This window comes from Molothrus aeneus, chromosome 3, assembly GCF_037042795.1.
Source record: "Molothrus aeneus isolate 106 chromosome 3, BPBGC_Maene_1.0, whole genome shotgun sequence".
NCBI classification, from domain to species: domain Eukaryota; kingdom Metazoa; phylum Chordata; class Aves; order Passeriformes; family Icteridae; genus Molothrus; species Molothrus aeneus.
In genome coordinates, this window is record NC_089648.1 from 63,837,912 (window position 1) to 63,855,329 (window position 17,418).

General features: G+C 40.6%; 1 protein-coding gene across 1 annotated transcript in view; it reads left to right on the forward strand.

The window, feature by feature from the left end:
* Nucleotides 1–17,418, forward strand: part of MCM9 (minichromosome maintenance 9 homologous recombination repair factor) — a 47,993-nt gene continuing 30,575 nt past the window's right edge. The window contains exons 1-6 of the mRNA XM_066546126.1: nucleotides 1–310; nucleotides 4,095–4,411; nucleotides 6,044–6,125; nucleotides 7,086–7,286; nucleotides 9,417–9,542; nucleotides 10,769–10,888. Coding sequence (XP_066402223.1) covers nucleotides 1–310; nucleotides 4,095–4,411; nucleotides 6,044–6,125; nucleotides 7,086–7,286; nucleotides 9,417–9,542; nucleotides 10,769–10,888 — 1,156 coding nt within the window. The remainder of the gene's footprint in view (nucleotides 311–4,094; nucleotides 4,412–6,043; nucleotides 6,126–7,085; nucleotides 7,287–9,416; nucleotides 9,543–10,768; nucleotides 10,889–17,418) is intronic.

Here is a 17,418-nt window from a genome sequence, read left to right on the forward strand (position 1 = left end):
ATGGTGCTGAGCGCGGAGCAGGTGAGCCTCATCGGGCAGGTGTTCGAGTCGTACGTGCTGGAGCACCACAAGGACGAAATCCTGGCCATCCTGAGGGAGGCGGACGAGCAGGCGCACTACCCGGTCGTCGTCGACGCCTTGACGCTCTTTGAGACCAACATGGAGATCGGGGAGTTCTTCAACGCCTTCCCCAGCGAGGTGCTCCCGATTTTCGACAGCGCGCTGCGCCGGGCCGCGCTGGCAGCGCTGCAGGACAGCGCGGAGCCCGCACAGCTCAGCCTCAAGCAGAACCTGCACGCCAGGGTCTCGGGTGAGTGCGGGCCGGGACTGCAGAGAGCTGCACCTCCCAGCCGGGACTGCCGGCATTTCTTGGCTCTTCAGGGAAACTGCCAAAAGTTCCGTACTCTGTAACAAACTATTCTTCCTTGGCTCTTCAGGGAAACTGCCAACATTTCCGTAACCAGTTATTGGGGTGCCATGGAATGAGCGAGTTTAATTCTTGCCGTTCCTGTGTTTGAAGCCGAGGGAATCCTTAGTGTTTATTGAGCAGCAAGGAACACGTGCAAACAGGTGGATGGGTGTAGATCACCTCCCAAAAGAAAAGCTGTGCCCATGCCCACTGGGCTGCGTGTCCCTCGCTGGGTCAGGGCTTACACTAAAGCCTTTCCAGGGCAAAGACTTCTCCAAAGCAGCAGCTGGTCTTTCATTATTTCTTCTGGACAGAAGATGTTGAGAGAAGAAAAAAGGGAAAAAAAAGTCCTGGGAAAAAAGTTTTAGGGGAAGATAAATGGTTCCAAAGTTTTACTGCAGGTTGCCTTCCCTACCATGCCCGTTGGCACTCAGTCCTTATTGGCTCCAGCCATCTTCCAAAGTCTAAATTTTGAGTTGTCTTGTAACAATTTTGTCTGAAAGTGTTGAATTTTATGCTTAACTGTTATAAAATTGCTTGTCATAAAATTGGAAGGAACTGTTGGAAGGCGTGATTAATAATGGAGGATTCAGTAATGTTTTTACTGCCAGATGATATATCATTATTCCTTATTATTGGGAAATTTTTAGTAGCTTTGAGTTTTGGTAAATGTGGAGTGCAGGTTCTGGGATTGAAATGTCTTTTTTGCCTGTTGTGGGAAACAGGGTCAGCAGTGGCACCATCCCTTCTGGTCATTTCTGATCATAACAGTTTGGGGCAATAGTCTGCAAAGCCGAGAGCTGGCAGCCTGTGTTTCCCTCCTCTGTCCTGTTGTGGAGTGGCTTATGATCATTCAGTCTTTTGGCAGCTTGAATTTGGATAAATCACATTGTTAAATAGGCCTGTGTTTCATTCCAGTGAGTTTCCATAAAAATGTTGTAATGACAACGCATACATCAGAAATACATTTAGCCTGTGGTGTTCAGGTGCTGAGGAGCTTGTACTCAGCTGCTGAGTGTGTGAGGTAAAAGGATGGCCTCTTGTGTTGGACTGAAACTTGACCACAGGCACCCTCCTGTACCTATGAAAGCAGGAATGAGGTAAAGCTTTCCTCCTAGTGTTCTGAGATGCATTTACATCATTCAGGGCTTCAGCATGGAAAAAGACTCCAAGGAACTATTAGAAGGAATACAGCAAGGAGAGAAGATCTCTGCAAGAGTAGTGGTATCTCTAAGACGTTCCTTTTCCTCCTATCAGCCTCTTGCTGGAGCTGATCATTCCTCCCACAGTGATGTTTTGTCTAAATAGTCCCTTATCAACGTCTGGCAAAATTAGCCCCCTTGATCAAATAGTTTTAGTAACTGATAAAAGCAAGCCTGACTGATCATTGATAGAATTCAGTCAGCAGACTCACAGATAATTCCATCCATAAGCTGGAGAGATGTTGGTGAAGAACAGGGACAGTTATCCTTGAGAGGTCCAGCTGGATCAAAATAGCATTTGTCCACATAATTTGGTTAATGCTCTGTACCACTGAAAGGCTCACTGCAGAAAAAAAAGAAATAACCTAAATTTTCTATAGCCCTTTTTCCACCCAAATTTTCCCATGATACTGTTACCTTTAAGTAGGTGCTGAGTTCTGATTACCTTCAGAATTCTCATCTTGGAGTGCCACTTCCCGTTCCCATGTCAGAGAAGGAGGGAATGAGAATGTGGTGCACTATTCTTGGTGGGAGCAGCAGGCACCTACCACGAGTTTGGTGATGGTATCTTTGCGTCAGGCTTGGAATTAAGTGAGGAAAAGTGATTTTGCATACACCAGATATAAGAAACAATCTCAACATTTTCTACCAATATGGACAGGGCATCTAGGGGTTCAAAAAAGGATGAAAGGAGTGTGGATATGCAGTTATTAATAATGGATGATTACCTGGAGTTCACTGAAGAAAGTAAAAGTTCTTTATCTGAATTTCAGCATTGTAGGAATTTGATTGTATAACTTCTATTTTTTGCTACAAATCCATTAAATGATTTTTCCTTGTTTATCATTAGCCTGAGCACCACTGTGTTTGTTAGTGAAGGCCAAGCTGCTTCTGATATTTTAAATAGCTTTTTTGTGACTAATACAAAGAGGCACATACTCAATTAAAGAATTTGTCAAGCAGTCTAGTATGATCAGAATGAAGGCTCTTTTTGTCACATTTGTCTCTTCAAAATTCACAGAGATGATCATCATATATCCTGACAACAGTGCTGCAGCTCTCTCTAGTGTAAGATGTGGTGCACTTTGCAAAGCTTTTTCAGGGGCAGCAATACTGAACTAAGAAAAAAAAAAAAAGCCAAAACAGGTGGAGAAATAACGGATTTTTATTTTTTCCTGAACTGACTAGAAATGCAAATCTGTGGTAGAATGAAATTTTCAGCAGGCTGGGTAGAACAGTTAAATAGCTTTATTAGAGTCAAACAGAAAAAAATGTTTGCAGTTTTACAAAATACTTCCTCCTGATTATTTAATTCCACTTTTTCTACTTTATTCTCTTACCTTTTAAAATTAGTTCAATTGTTTGAAAAAATTCTTTGAACAAAAGCAGAAAGTCAAGTGTTGTTTAAAAGCATCAAACCAGAATGTTTCTACATGTCTGAAATAAGGAATTTAGGGTTGAAAACACTGAAATAAATATGAATTTTTTTTTCCCCAGCCAAAGTCACTGAGAATATTTGCCCTAAATGCACAAATAGTTTTGGTCCCCTTAGAAACGTTATTTCTTAGCAGATTTGTAGTTTTACATCTCTGTAGAAAATAATTCCAAAATATTTTGGAAGTAAAGATAAGAAATTAAGTTTATAATTATTCGTTATCTTGTAGTTCATTACTAATTTCTGAGTAGGCAATATTTTGCTCAGGTGAGCATTTCAAGACCGTTTACTTTTGTAAGGACTTTGTAGGTTGTTGAGATTAATCTTCCTGAGGATTTCAGCCACTCTGGTGCCAAGTGATGGGTGAGCTCTGGAGCCTGATCAGCACATGACTGAACTGGCTGCTGGGGTGGAATTAAGGGAGAGTAAGTGGAAAGTGTCCTGTCACTATGCATTTGAATTTACAAGTGATTTTGCTTTGCCTGTGTTCATAACCCCTTTACATTCTTTTTATGCTATCTTCTTTGAGCTCGAGGTTTACTGGTATCCAATGTGGATTTAAGATCAAATGCTCTCCAACTGTGAGTTTGCCTAGACTTGAGAATTCACACAATATTAGGAGCTACACCTGTTTAACTGTGGGATAACCCTGGACCACAATGAAGTAGCATAACCAAAAATTTGTCATTCAGATAAACCAGATGTAGAATAAATGTCATTTGCAAAAGGAACATCTGAATTAATACAGATATGAGAACATCAGGATCCGTTTCCATGAATGGAAGCTGTTCATGACTGTTCACCCCTTGGCAAGAGTGGGAGAGTAACTTGGCAGCATTTTCAGCTAGTGCTCAGTGTCTGATAATTTTCACCATCTGAGGACAGTGAATCAGATTTATGGTACAACAGATGAATAGTTGAATCATGTTTATAAAATGCTAATAACAATGGCTACTGTTTATATGTCTGGCGTGTTTTCTGTTTAACTGCATTGTAAGTCCTTGTTTGATAAGCACAGCCTTATGCTGCACATGTTTCTGTCTAACAGGTTTGCCTGTTTGCCCAGAGCTGACTCGAGAGCACATTCCTAAATCCAAGGACGTGGGACACTTTTTGTCTGTTACTGGGACTGTCATACGCACCAGTTCGGTGAAGGTTTTGGAGTTTGAGCGGAGTTACATCTGTAACAAGTGCAAGCATGTGTTTGCTGTCAAGGCTGACTTCGAGCAGTACTACGCCTTCTGTCGTCCAGCAGCCTGCCTCAATGAAGAAGGCTGCAACTCAACCAAGTTCATGTGTCTCTCTGGAACAACCTCTTCTCCTACCTGCTGCAGGGACTATCAAGAAATCAAAATTCAGGAACAGGTAAGGGAAAAAAAAACATAGACAAAAGGGGAAGGTATTAAAGTATGGATGTCTACTGTTGTTTAAAACAAATGCCTTAGATGACTGAAAGGAGCCAGGTAACCCATTGGTCAGAGATTTCCTGTCAAAGAATTAAAAATTAAGCCAACATGTAGACCATACTTCTGTAACTGGGTAATTCTATTCAATATTGTACAAAACACCAGCAGTCAGTGAATAGATTAAATTTCCATAGATGAAATTCCCTTCCACGTTGAATCCCTGTAACACCAAGTGTGTTATTTTTCCTCTAAGCACTTCCTGTGCATGATGCTGATGTTCAACACTGGTTCTGAGGACTAAAGCTAGCCCAGTGTTGGCCAGGGCCAGCTGTAGCTGTGCAGTGTGGTCAATACATGGTGTCTGCAAATGTTCTTCCCTTCAGCCAATATTGAACTCCACAATTATTGCATATGTGATCCTTACAGAACCTGCAGCCAGAATTTGTGTTTGGTTTCTGATGGTAGCCCTGGGTGGAAGTACAGACAAGGTGGAAGAGAAATGTGTGAAGTTAGAAATTAAGGTCTTAATAGTAAGGGAATAAACTTTTAGGAAATAAGCCCTATATTGCATGAACATATAATGATTGTTTCTGACATATGGGAAATCTCTTTAACTTAGATTTTGTTATGCCCTGTGACACACATATCTCACTGGTAGGAAGGATTTTCAGCAACATGAGCTTGTTAAAAACAGTAAAGTTAAATTAGGAGTGAATTTCCCTTGTGTTTCCTACTGAGGTCTGCAAATAACTGTGCATGTGCCATCAGTACTGACAGTGATGTGAACTGCCTGTGGCCATTTAGATAATACACAAGGGTGAATTAACCTTCCTAGGCACCAGAGAGTGAATACATTTAGAATTCTGGCATGTATGACCTGGGCTGCAGAACGAAAAGGTCCTTCTGACTGTTGTTCTTGTGCAGTGGATACTCTCAAAACTATTGCAAGCTCTAAGTGTAAATGGAAAGATTGCTTGTTGGAAATGGACTGTGACAAGATTGCAGAGACTTTGCCCTGAAGAAAAGAAAAAGAATTACAGGAGTTACTGGCACATTTGTCAATATATATTTGGGGTTTCCTGTTTTTGATTTAATCCTTGGCACCTAAACTTAATCTCAGACTGTCAAGTCATGGTTAAATACCAGAAAAATACAGAGAATATTCACTCAGTATCTACTTCAGTGAAGCGTTATCTAACCCATGCACATGCTTCAGTACCCAAAGTCAACTTTACATATCGAAGAAGTACCTAGTAATAACTCAAACTATAATAAAAATAAAAAAATTAGTCTTTCAAATGACCTCTTTTAGTGAGCTTTGCTTTCTTCAGCAAGATATTGAAATCACACAAGATCTCCCAGCACTGAGCACCTTCTGCTAATTTAATACTCAATCCCATTTCCTTTAATATCAGCATTAAACTTTCATTGTTAAGTTCAGGGCAGCATGGGCATCCTTACTGTAAGTTTTATGGTAAAAAGCAAGAACTGACCTCAGTTCCAGGAAAGGACCACAGGCCATAGCAGCTGTAAATTAAAGGCTTTTGAAAGGTGCAGTTCTTAAGAAGTGCTTTTCCTTCCCATCCCCTAGGTTCAGAGGCTGTCTGTTGGAAGCATCCCTCGTTGCATGGTGGTTGTTCTGGAAGATGACTTGGTGGACAGTTGCAAGTCTGGTGAGGATGTAGCATAAATTACCTATGTCTGTACCCACAAGCATTTTTAGTTTTGCACTTGAGATGAATCTCTGTCGGGTGGCTGTCAGTGGTGGGGGCTCCCCGAATGAGGTGTGTTCGTCTGTCACGGTGCTGTTTCGGGCTGAACGTTAGCGTGGCAGCTGGTGACCATTCCAGAAAATGTCATGCACCCCCCATGTCAGCTTACATCTTGACTGTTTGACAGATCAGCATCAATAAGTAATGTGTTGTGACAGACAGGAAGTACATTAAACCTTGTTAGTGTAGAACACCAAACCTCCCTAGGACATCGGGTCACACAGTGTGAGGTGCCCCTCCATAGGTTCATAGGGCCAGGAAAGCTGACCTCTCTCTAAGGAGTACTGCAGGTAGAAAAAGCTACTTGGCATTCAGAGAAGAAGCTCATTGGCAGGACAATGAATGGAGAATGCACTAAACATTCTCAGATAGGCACATTTCCACAAGAAATTAATTTGTGGTTGTACTTTCTCAGAAGAAAGCTCTACTCAGAATGTTAACAAGTGATTCTGGGGTTCATTCTCCACAAAGGTTACCAGAAGCCAAATAAGTTTTGACTAATTTTTTTTTTTTTTGTATAATCAATCTAATTGAAAGAGCTTCTACAGTTTGCCAGGAATCCCTCTCTTCTAAAAAAGGAAACAAGCAGAGGTATATCTTTAAGAATTCACCTCCCTTAAACAGAAGTGGAAAGACATAACACTTCCTACCACAGACTTGAGCAACCTACCTTATCTTTGTTTTAGACTTCCAGTAAGTGCAGGAGGTTTTGCTTTTTGTTGTTAGATTTTTTTTAACCTTGTTAACTGTAACACATGACCTAGATCATGTTGTTGTGCATTACAGCTAGCTGAAGTGTCTACATGTCTCAAGTCAGATTTTTTTTTTTGTTATTTTACTAATTTTTGTTGTTACCTCTAGGAGATGACATCACAGTGTATGGAGTGGTAATGCAGAGGTGGAAACCTTTCCACGAGGGTGCACGCTGTGACTTGGAGCTTGTTTTAAAAGCCAACTATGTTAAAGTGAACAATGAGCAGCTAGCAGGGGTTGTAATTGATGAAGAAGTTCGCAAGGAATTTGAAGACTTCTGGGAAAGGCATAGGAATGATCCCTTAGCAGGTTAGTGGTTGAACACTTTTAAGTAGGACACTTGATTGGAAAGAGATGAAATCAGGAGCGAAAATACAATGACTGAACACATTTTCCCCCCATTATCCTATCTCACCACTCATTCATCAAGAATATATTTTTTTCACTACAAGAATACAAAATTCTTACTTAAATATTACTGGGGTGGGGTGGAAGGAAGTACCAAACCTACTGCATTGATCTTCATCCTCTGAGCTTTCTATTCAAGTCTTTTTTGGAACATTTATTAACAAGAAATGAAAAGGAATGTAAGTAAAAGAGGAGAAAAAAAATGAAAAATGTTTTATAATCAAGAAAGAAGTAGCATATTTCTCAGAAGAAATAGTGTGGATCAGATCTGCCTTTAGTCAGCACAGCTGTTGCCTCTGGGGTGAGAGAGCTGACACACTGTCTCTGCATCCCAAATTAAGCTCTGCTTCTTTACCATAGGGATTAGCACATCCCATCTTTAACATAACTCTGGGATGCCTAGATCCTTGAGTTAGGAGCAGGGGAGCCTTCAATTCGCAATGGCTTCCAGAACAGTCAGTGTTCAGTATGCTGGCTCCTAAACTTAGCATGGTCCACAGTCAGCCAACTTGGAATTCCCAGTAGTTCTGTGTGGAACTCTGTCCCTCTCCGTAATCTGAGTGCCTTCTCCTCAACTCTGCAGAAGCTCAATGGACTCTTTAGGGTCTCCACCCCTGAACTTTATTAGGCTGACAGTCTGTTTTGTAAAACCCTGCAAAAGGCTTAGTCTTTCTTTTTTAAAGAAAACAGGAGGAAAAGCAGGTGGGAACCTCCCTCAAATGAGCCTGCTCACAATAAGAAAACGTAGATCCTGTCTATGTTAAAGATTCTTCAAAACTGCATTTCCTGGAAAGCAATTTAATTGCTAGCTTCATGCTGTTTGGAATGATAACATTTCTTCCTTCTGCTATTTGGAATGAGAATATTTCTTATCGTTCTCGTTAGAACTGTTCAGAAAGTAACTCAGGATCTTGAAGGTCCCTTTTAATCTTTCATTCTCAGGACAAATTTTGGAAGCCTGCAGAGAGCAACGTCATTTTATCTAATATTACCTATTCAGAATAAATAAATTTCAAGTGGCTACAAGAAAGTTGAGGTGGAAATTAGAAGGACCCTGACTGCCCAAGGTGTCTGTTTCAGTCAGTTTGTCTGAATTTTAGTTGAAACTGAGGGCAAAGATTAAACCTGACTAAGGAGTCTGAGGCCACAGAATGTGTGTGTCACTTAATGATGCTAACTCCTAACTGTGAAGTTAAATCTTGACCGGCGTGTGGCGGAAAATTTCGTTGTTAAAATTTCACTTTTGGATGAACAAAGATGTGTTAATTCCTTCAGAAGAACTCCAAATGAAACACAACACATATACCTTAAGTCTTCCATTAGGTCCAATACCATGTACTTACATCTAAATTTAAAACATGAAGTTAAGCTCTCAAAATGAGTCACTCTCTTTTATTCCCTAGCAATGGAAGTAACACATGGCATATAACCTGAGACCCCTTATCTGCTGGAGGTGTCAGAATCTCAAAAAACAGAATTAATCCTGTTACATATCTTCCACACCATCAGCATTTTCAGAGCAGATTGAAATATTCTGCTGCTAGAAAGAGACTATAGTAGGGAGGAAGAGACACGGAGGGATCTGTGACACTGGAGGATCAAAGGAGAAGGAAGCTAACAATGAGAAAATAAACACACTATGTGTGCAAAGGTTTAAGGCAAAATAAGTGTTAGACTTTTTCTTAAATGTACAACACACAAGTTTTCAAGGGGATATTTTGAAATCTGTAAACTTTCAGGTTTTGTAGCTTCTACACTTGTAAATGTGGAACAAAAGAATTTGCATGATGGCGTTTCATTCCTTAAATTGCAATAGGATTGGCTTTGCTGCTTATGACTGTGACTTACTTAACTTCTGTATCATGAAGGAAGTTTGGATCAAACAACCGCTCTAGGTGCCATTTAAAAAAAAAAATTTAAAATCTCCTTCCTACCCTACTCTTCTTGCCCAAATTATTTGTCAGTCTACATGGGAGTCCCTGGAAAACCAAGTTTTAACTCTGCTGAGTGCCATTTTTGCTCCTGTTTTAGGGAGGAATGAAATTTTGGCTAGCTTATGTCCTCAAGTTTTTGGATTGTACCTGGTGAAGCTGGCTGTAGCCATGGTGCTTGCTGGTGGTGTGCAGAGGACTGATGCTGCTGGAACTCGAACCAGAGGTTTGTATTGTTTCTAAAAGTATCGCGTCCTTTGTAACAGTCATTCCCATCCCTGTCCTCACCCACATCCCCCCCACCCTTCCAAAATCAAACCAGGAAGAACTTGGAAGCGCAATCATCCCATTTTCTTGAGTGAGAACAAGTTTTAATCAATTTTGACTATTCTTTGAAAATCTCAGACAAGTGGGTGTCTAGACTTCCTCTTTTTACTTAATTTTTCCCAAATAAAACCCAATAGAAGCAGACTTTTAGGTTTCCATTAGGTAGAATATTAAAGGCAGCTATTTTATCTGAAACATCTCACTTTTTATTGTAAAAGTGACATTTTGAATTTATTTCTAGTAGAACATTCCCAGCAGTATTTGGCATCAAAGGATGGAATCTTAATGTTTCCTTAATATGGATCACTATAGTATGTTAAAAGGAAAAATTAAAGGATTAATTTCACTTCCTAATGCCAGACTTTTCCATCTGTGATTGTCACCACATCTCACTTAGTGTTGTAACTCCAAGTTACCTGCCTGCTGATTTGCCTTCTGTTGTTGTTAGATGGCAAATATGCCATGTGCCAGGTGGTACACAGGTCGTAATCTATGTAGGTCATAATAATTTTTAAAAGTATGTCTCTATATACAAATGCAGGATTTTCTTAATGCTCTAACAGCTAAAAAACTTATAGACTTTATATTTGAATTGAAGTTGGATTTTGTAGAAAACAGTGAAAAAAATTTAGAGCACTACTGAGATTTTAGCAGATGAATTATTTACTTCTGTAATTTCATTGTTGTGAAAAGACAAAGTTGTGTAACTGTTGGCAAAGAATTACTTAAGCAAAACAGCCTGCTGATTTTATTAGTCCATTTTGCAATAATTTAAATAACTGAATAGTGGAATGGTAACTAAAACCTGATATCCTTCTGTTTCATATTCAAGAATGAACTGAGTCTGAGAAATGAGCATTCTAAAATCTAAGAACTCATATTACAGGAAGTGTCAAATACCTGCAAACACTTCACAAATACTCAGTTGTAAATATTTGTGTCTAGATGACTTTATTAAAAAATGTATTTATCACACCAAATAAATAGTGCAGAATTACATATTTTAATGTATATATAATGCTAAATTTTAGATGAATATGACAAGTATTATTTAATCTGAGCATTTTGTGTCAATGTTTGTCTGTGTATGAACTGTCTACTCCCACATCACTGTTTTCCCCCAAGGTGAATCACACCTTCTGTTGGTTGGAGACCCAGGTACAGGGAAATCTCAGTTCCTCAAGTATGCAGTAAAGATTATGCCACGCTCTGTGCTTACAGCAGGAATTGGATCCACAAGTGCAGGTATGTGCTTCTTCAGCTGTAGCAGGTTATCTCTCACTCAAGTATGTTTGTATAGAAGCCTTCATGTATGTGAACATATGTGCTCAGGTTGTTGGGAGCACAGTTGAAGCAGAGAACTGCTGCATGTGAGGCCTGGTCTGACTCTCTGCAGTCCTGCCTCTTCGTCTGTATCCCTGAAGGACTGATGAGCTTCTAGCAGGGAGCCTGACAAGCCTCATCCAGAGACACCTCTCAATGCTTTGCTAGCAGAGAGTGATCTGAACCTGTATTTTTAGCATTTCCCAGCTATGACAAATATGACATCTTTCCAGAGCTCACGCTGTGTGATGAGCTAGCGTCATTTGGTTTCTCCCGAACAGATAATCTCCTCTCTTCTGTTCTTTTATGTGTTCTGTCTGGTGCCAGTTTGATTTCTGTTTGCTTTCTGGAAATTCACCCCTCTGTTGAGGAACTATTTCTTGCTCATGAAGATGGTTTTTAAATGGTTTCAGAGAGCAAGTGGGTTTTTTTCTTCTTTTTTTCCTCTTTCTTCCTTTTGTTAAATTTAGGCATGTCCCAGCTGGCTCTCAATGCTAGCCATCTTTGCAAACTCTTCTGGGACAATGTACAGGGTCAGATTACCTCTGCCAATGACTTTATTTGAACAAATGAATATACTACTTGTATGTTCAAAATCACAAAATAATTAGGGTCAAATCCCAGTGTCTCAGCTAGCATGTGTAACTTGAATATTCCTTAGAGAGTGCTGCTTGTCATTGTATGTCTGGGAAATAGCATTATTTGTACATGGGAGAACCAGAGGATAAATCTTCCCTAGCTATGTATATACTGACTCTTCCATAGCTGTGGAGGTTGAACATGATGTTGAACATGTACACTCCTGTGTGCAGGGAACTTGTTATGAAACACATACGCCTCTGACTTTCCAATCAAACTGTTAACAAATAGGTCTGGAGAGAAGCCAGAGAGAAAATTTTGGCTTAGCAAAATCTTTTCTCCACTTTTTGTTCTGTGTTAAGAATTGAGAACAGTCTGTATGATTTCAGATTTGCTAGGGGACTCGCAGTGACCTGGAGTGCAATTTTGCCATGTATTTCAGTGTGACTTTGCCCATTTTTGTAAGAAGTGATTTCCTGTGTCTGTTGCTCTCAGTCTCTGATGTTGCTGTTGCCTACTTCACCATGTCTCCCTCCCATGCTTCACCTTCCTGATCTGAATATGATCTGATTTCCAGCTCAGCCATGATGGCTAGGTTCAAACACATGTCCCTGAAGACAAATATTGCTTACTGTGGTATATGTGCACTAATGATGTGTGGAGATAAAGTTTCATCTCATTAGAGGATTATCTTGGGCCTTTAAATCATCCATATTTCACTTAAATATTCCTTATTTTTAAAAAACTTCTCTCTCAGTCCCTTTTTCCAAATCTGACAGCAGCACCAGATTTGTACTTTAGAATTCTTCAGGACCATTATCACAAGTGAAAATTGAGTGCCTAGCAAGGAATCTTATTAATCTAGTTTAATTTCAGGGAACCTTTCCATGGCTAGAACTGCTGGACTAAGGTATTAATTTCTAGACCAGGAGTTTGGATGTTGTTTGAATTACTATTTTCTTTGCCTTTCCCATGCAAGGACTGTCTTATGAATATGCTTGTAGCTAGCTGCACCTAACATTGACTTTTGTAAACTTGCTCTCTGTGCAGAAGCTTCAAATTAGTTTGGAGAACTATTAAACTGCTTTACTTTCTTGTCATAATTGAACACTTTGAATTACCAGTTTCTCTTTTCCCAGAGAGGACAGCCCTAATGCACATTCTTCCCTCCAGTGTATTAATATTAATAAATATCTAAGTTTCACTTTCAGCTAGTTCCTTGCTGTATATAAAAAGCAGTCTGAATTGCATTTAATTGCTGGTTCTGGGATTGCAGTCCACACGGCCAAAAGACACACCTGAGATTGGGTAAACCCTAAATCCTAAAAGCTGGGTCCTTCTTTTGGAGAAAACCGCTGGTATCTCACCAGCCTTTAGTAAGATTCTGTGTACACTGACACCTTGTGCCCTTTACCCATCTGGTACTGGTTTAGGACACAAGCTATTTAAGCATTGAATTAGAATTCTGTATCCCAAACTGTGTCATACTAGTTTTACTTGGTTTTCTGTACAAGTATTTATTTGTACCAGGACAGCATATTAGGTCATTAACATTCTCCTTGTGCCAAAATTCTCTTTCTTCCCTGGTATACCTTGGGCATCACCTGCTCTGAGATCCACTATGATCCTTTGTGTCCCTGCAGTATCGTGTGCCTGCTGCAGTCCATTAACCCCTACCGATGTGACTGGAATTGGCGTGTAGAATTTCAGAATAGTGACCTAACTCCTGCAGCTTAATTTGCTGTTGGGCCTCTGCTTTTTCAATCAGGTTCCTGCCTTCCCCTCCACTTTCTAAACAAAGTCTGTGCTGTTTTACCTGATTCAGAAAGTACAACCCAGGAGAAAACCCTGCTTTCTTGCTGAAGGTTTGGAAGACCTTCATCTTTCTATCTCACCCACAAGCTCAGTTGCCCGCTTGCTGCAAACAGCCCTTAGAAATGACAGATAATTTGTTCTCTGTTTTGAAAAAAACAGAACTTTGCCTCCACTCAGTAAGTAAGTTTCTGAGCTTACTTATTTATTAAGTTGCCTTTCTTTCAAACACTTAGCAGAAGTTTTCTGTTGCAAATTCTCTACAAGTTTAGGACTTATATGAGGAACCGGGGTTTGTTTCTCCCACATCTCTTTAATGATAGTTGGCAGGCAGACCAGCCCACACACAACAACTCCATGGTAAGAATTTATGTGACCACTGTAGGACTTTGTGATCTGTAAATGAAAGATGGGGGAACCATCTGTCCCATGTTTCGTTCTGTCTACACTGGTTTTTTTTACAGGCCCGGTTCATTCTCCCTGACTTGTGTCTCGTCGGAGAATCACAGGGAGTCACTCAGCTACCTTTTATTTTTAGAAATTGATACACAGTTTTCCATAAAGATAGAGACTTAAGAGAGGCTTAGCAAGATCTCTCTGGGAGTTCTCACCTTACTACTGAGTTAAATAAACTGTTTTGCAGGCCCCAGAGGCACAGTGCCGCTTATGTTTATTTGGATGAGATAATCACTAGTAAGAAAACATTTCATTTGCCTCTGGAGCTTGAGATTTGCAGTGATCGAATGCTGTGCAACAGGAACCAACACATGCAGCAGCTGGCAGCTCTGGAGCTCATGGACATGCAGGACTCAGAGTCATTCTGCTGCTTGCTAGTGCATATTTGACTGTTCACACTTCTGAAAATTTTGTTTGGTGTTGCATCCCTCCGCAGATTGATTGCTTAAAAAATTTTGTGAACTGTTTTTAAAACAGCTTGCCTAAAAATCTGGGAGACTATCAGCTGTTTCTCCAGCTCTCCAGTTCTATATAACATGCCTTTCTGAGATGTGTGACATGCACCCTCCTTATGGCCTCTCCTCTAGAACCTCTGCAGAGCCTTGCAAGTACTTCCTTTTGCTGGTATTTTGTCATGTGTAACACTGTCCATTTATGCCAACAGCAGTTTGCTACTGATTTCCTTTCTTTTCATTGAAGGGAACTGACTGGAGGGAAACCACCCCTTTTCTTCTTTCATGGTAAGCTTTCCCCTGCTAGGCAGGCTTCAGGTGCTAACAGCTGTCTCTCTTCTGATCCATTAGAAACCAATCCAAAGCCACTGACATGAGCCATCCAGCTGTGGTTATAAATAGAGTACATGGTGTCAGTATCCTGAGGTATGCAGGACTCTGAAACTGGAGATACTTTTCCCTCTGTGTAGATCTCCAACTGTTCCTGTGCCTTCCCTAGCTGACATAAGCCAAAGTAGTGCCAGGAAACCATTTTCCACCATGGATTCATACCCTGTCCCTGATAAAGTTATTATTACAGATGCAGTATTAATTAGGTTGTCACTTTTTCTGATCATCACTTCCACCACGGGATTGTTTTCCTGAATACTTATAATTGTACATGAACTTGATCAGTATGTAACCTGAAAATATTTTCTTGAGGGTGGCTTCACTGGCTGTTCCTTCAACATCTGGGCCTCAAGTTGGAAAGCCTTTAGCTCTATAGGAAGTCTACTAAACTTGTTGAAGAAATTAAATTTGAAGCTGTGATCAAATATTGTCATACATGCCCCATCTGTAACAATGTCCCACTTCTTTAGTTCCCTTAATTTCTTCTCAGTAATGCTGTTCCAAAATGGCTTTGTCCTGGGAGAGTTTACCTTGTCTACCTGCATGACAGAGATTTTTTAGCCCAAGAGATACCAATCTTCAAAAATTTTGCTTTTTTCAAACAGCTATTTATCTGAAGGCCCATAGTTAGTTTGGATGGGAAATACTGCAGGAACAATATCTTGTCATGTTGGTTGAAGGTTTCAGGTCTTACACACTTCTAACACCTCCAGGCCAGCCTTCATCAGACTTTTTCATCCTGCTGTTGAAATGGCAGGCATTTCAAGCAGTTGATTTTTGGATGAATAACAGATATCTTCAGCATTTCCTTTACCATACTGTGAAGCCCATCCTTCTTTCCAGTTTGTTTCTGCCCCACCCTCCTAGTGAGAAAGGACAAACTGGAAGGATACCTTTATTTTGAAAGGATGGCCTCCTTATCTCATGGGGCCAAGGGAATTTTGGAGGGAGACCACAGAACTCTGTAAACAAGGTTTCTGCCAGTTCAGTTCATCCAGTTTTTAACACCTTAACACTGCTGGTAACATGCAGCTGTTGTTGCTTTCATCTGGTGTAGCACACACACCTCTTTCCTCCGACTTTCTCTTGTCTGCAGTCATACCCCTTAGGCCATGGACAGTGAGTACCCAGCCATGCCTCCAAAACTGCATTACCTAAAGCTGGAAATGTTTAAATGTATCCTCCCTCCATCCCCCCCTGCAATGACCCCCTAAGTTCCATGTAGAAGCCTTGGGTTTGCCTTTTAAGAAAGGCCTCCTAGTGCCTCCAGATGGCTCTTCCTTATATCATTTTTGCCCAGACCAAAAATTAAGGAAAAAGCTCTCCATCCATCTTCTCCAGCGCTGGTCTCGTATCACACACTACAAGACCAACTTTTAAGCAGAACCATAACTGGAAACAGAAATGGGAGTGCCTAGGAAGAAGAGTTCCACACCCACTGCCAGGCCTTACACGTAGTTGTCAGTTTTGCTGCATCTTCCTAGCTGGCACTTAGCAGAGCCCCCCAGCCAGCAACCACAGTAACAATTAACCCATCATCTCCTGACCAAACTTGTGTGGCTCTCAAAGAAAATTAGATCATCTGTACTCTTGCAGATGGATAAGGAGTAGGGTAGTTAGGTACATGAAGGATCTGCAGCTGTCCAGACAGAAGCCAGAAGATTTAACTTTGCCCTTTTCTGTCCCTGATAAATGAGGATTTGCCAGGAGTATACGTGCATAGCACGTTCAGGGCTTTTCCCTTTTCCTTCCTACCAACATTTTCAGATGTCAGTGGACAATCAATCTAGCTACAACTGGCTACTTTTCAATCTGAGCTGACTTCCAGAAAAGCACCAGCTGAGGCACTGCAAAGAAAATAATGGACTGTCAGATCACCAGATTTGTGACTTTGTCACTCCCATCTCAAGAATACAGAGTGTCTGGTAAGCCATAAACTGTGGTTATTGTAGTAAAGCTCCAAGTTGCTTCATTGTTGAAGATTGGTAGGTAGGGTTGGCTTTTTCAGTGGAGCTTTGTAAAGCTACTGGAAAGATGAAATTTCACTAGTCTCCATTTTGATGGAGTTGGAACCATTTTGCCTCCTTCAAATTGAAGTGTCATAGTAATTCAGATTGAAGGTGATGCCTGAATAAATCAGTGGCTATAAGCTGAGGGAGAACTTTTTTCCAAGCTAGACATGAAAACCACACACATTTTTCATCCATGTTACCTTGTCTGATCCGCTTACTTCTCTGTACATTAATAACAAATGACAGTCTTGTAATGGTCTGCCTGCCTGAGATGAAAACACAGTGAGATACATCACCAGTCCTGTCAGCTGAATCTGTAGCATTGCTTTGCATCTTGGTGGCCTCTTCAAGTAAAAGTTTGTGGCAAAGTGAAACATCTTCAACCCTGAAATTGTAATGCTGTGATGTCAGCACTGGTTGGCTGTGCACAGACCTGCAGTTTTAAAAAGTTCAGAGATCAGGGACAAGTCTTTACAGATGCCCTACATGCATTCTATCTTTTAATACCAGTAAGTTTGTGCTGTGATATTGCCTGAAGTCTCTGGGGGACTGGAAGTTGGTTCCTCAAATTCTTTGTCTCTGGAACGTGGTTTTGTCAGGAAATATGACACTCAGAAGGCAGGGTGTATGGATTGCTAAGATCTGCCAAAGTTGCAAAGACCTGAGGGACCCAGCCTCTCAAAAACCACAGAAATGCCATTTATCTTGCAAAGTTCGTGAGGTAGGGTTATTTATCACCAATTTTCACCAA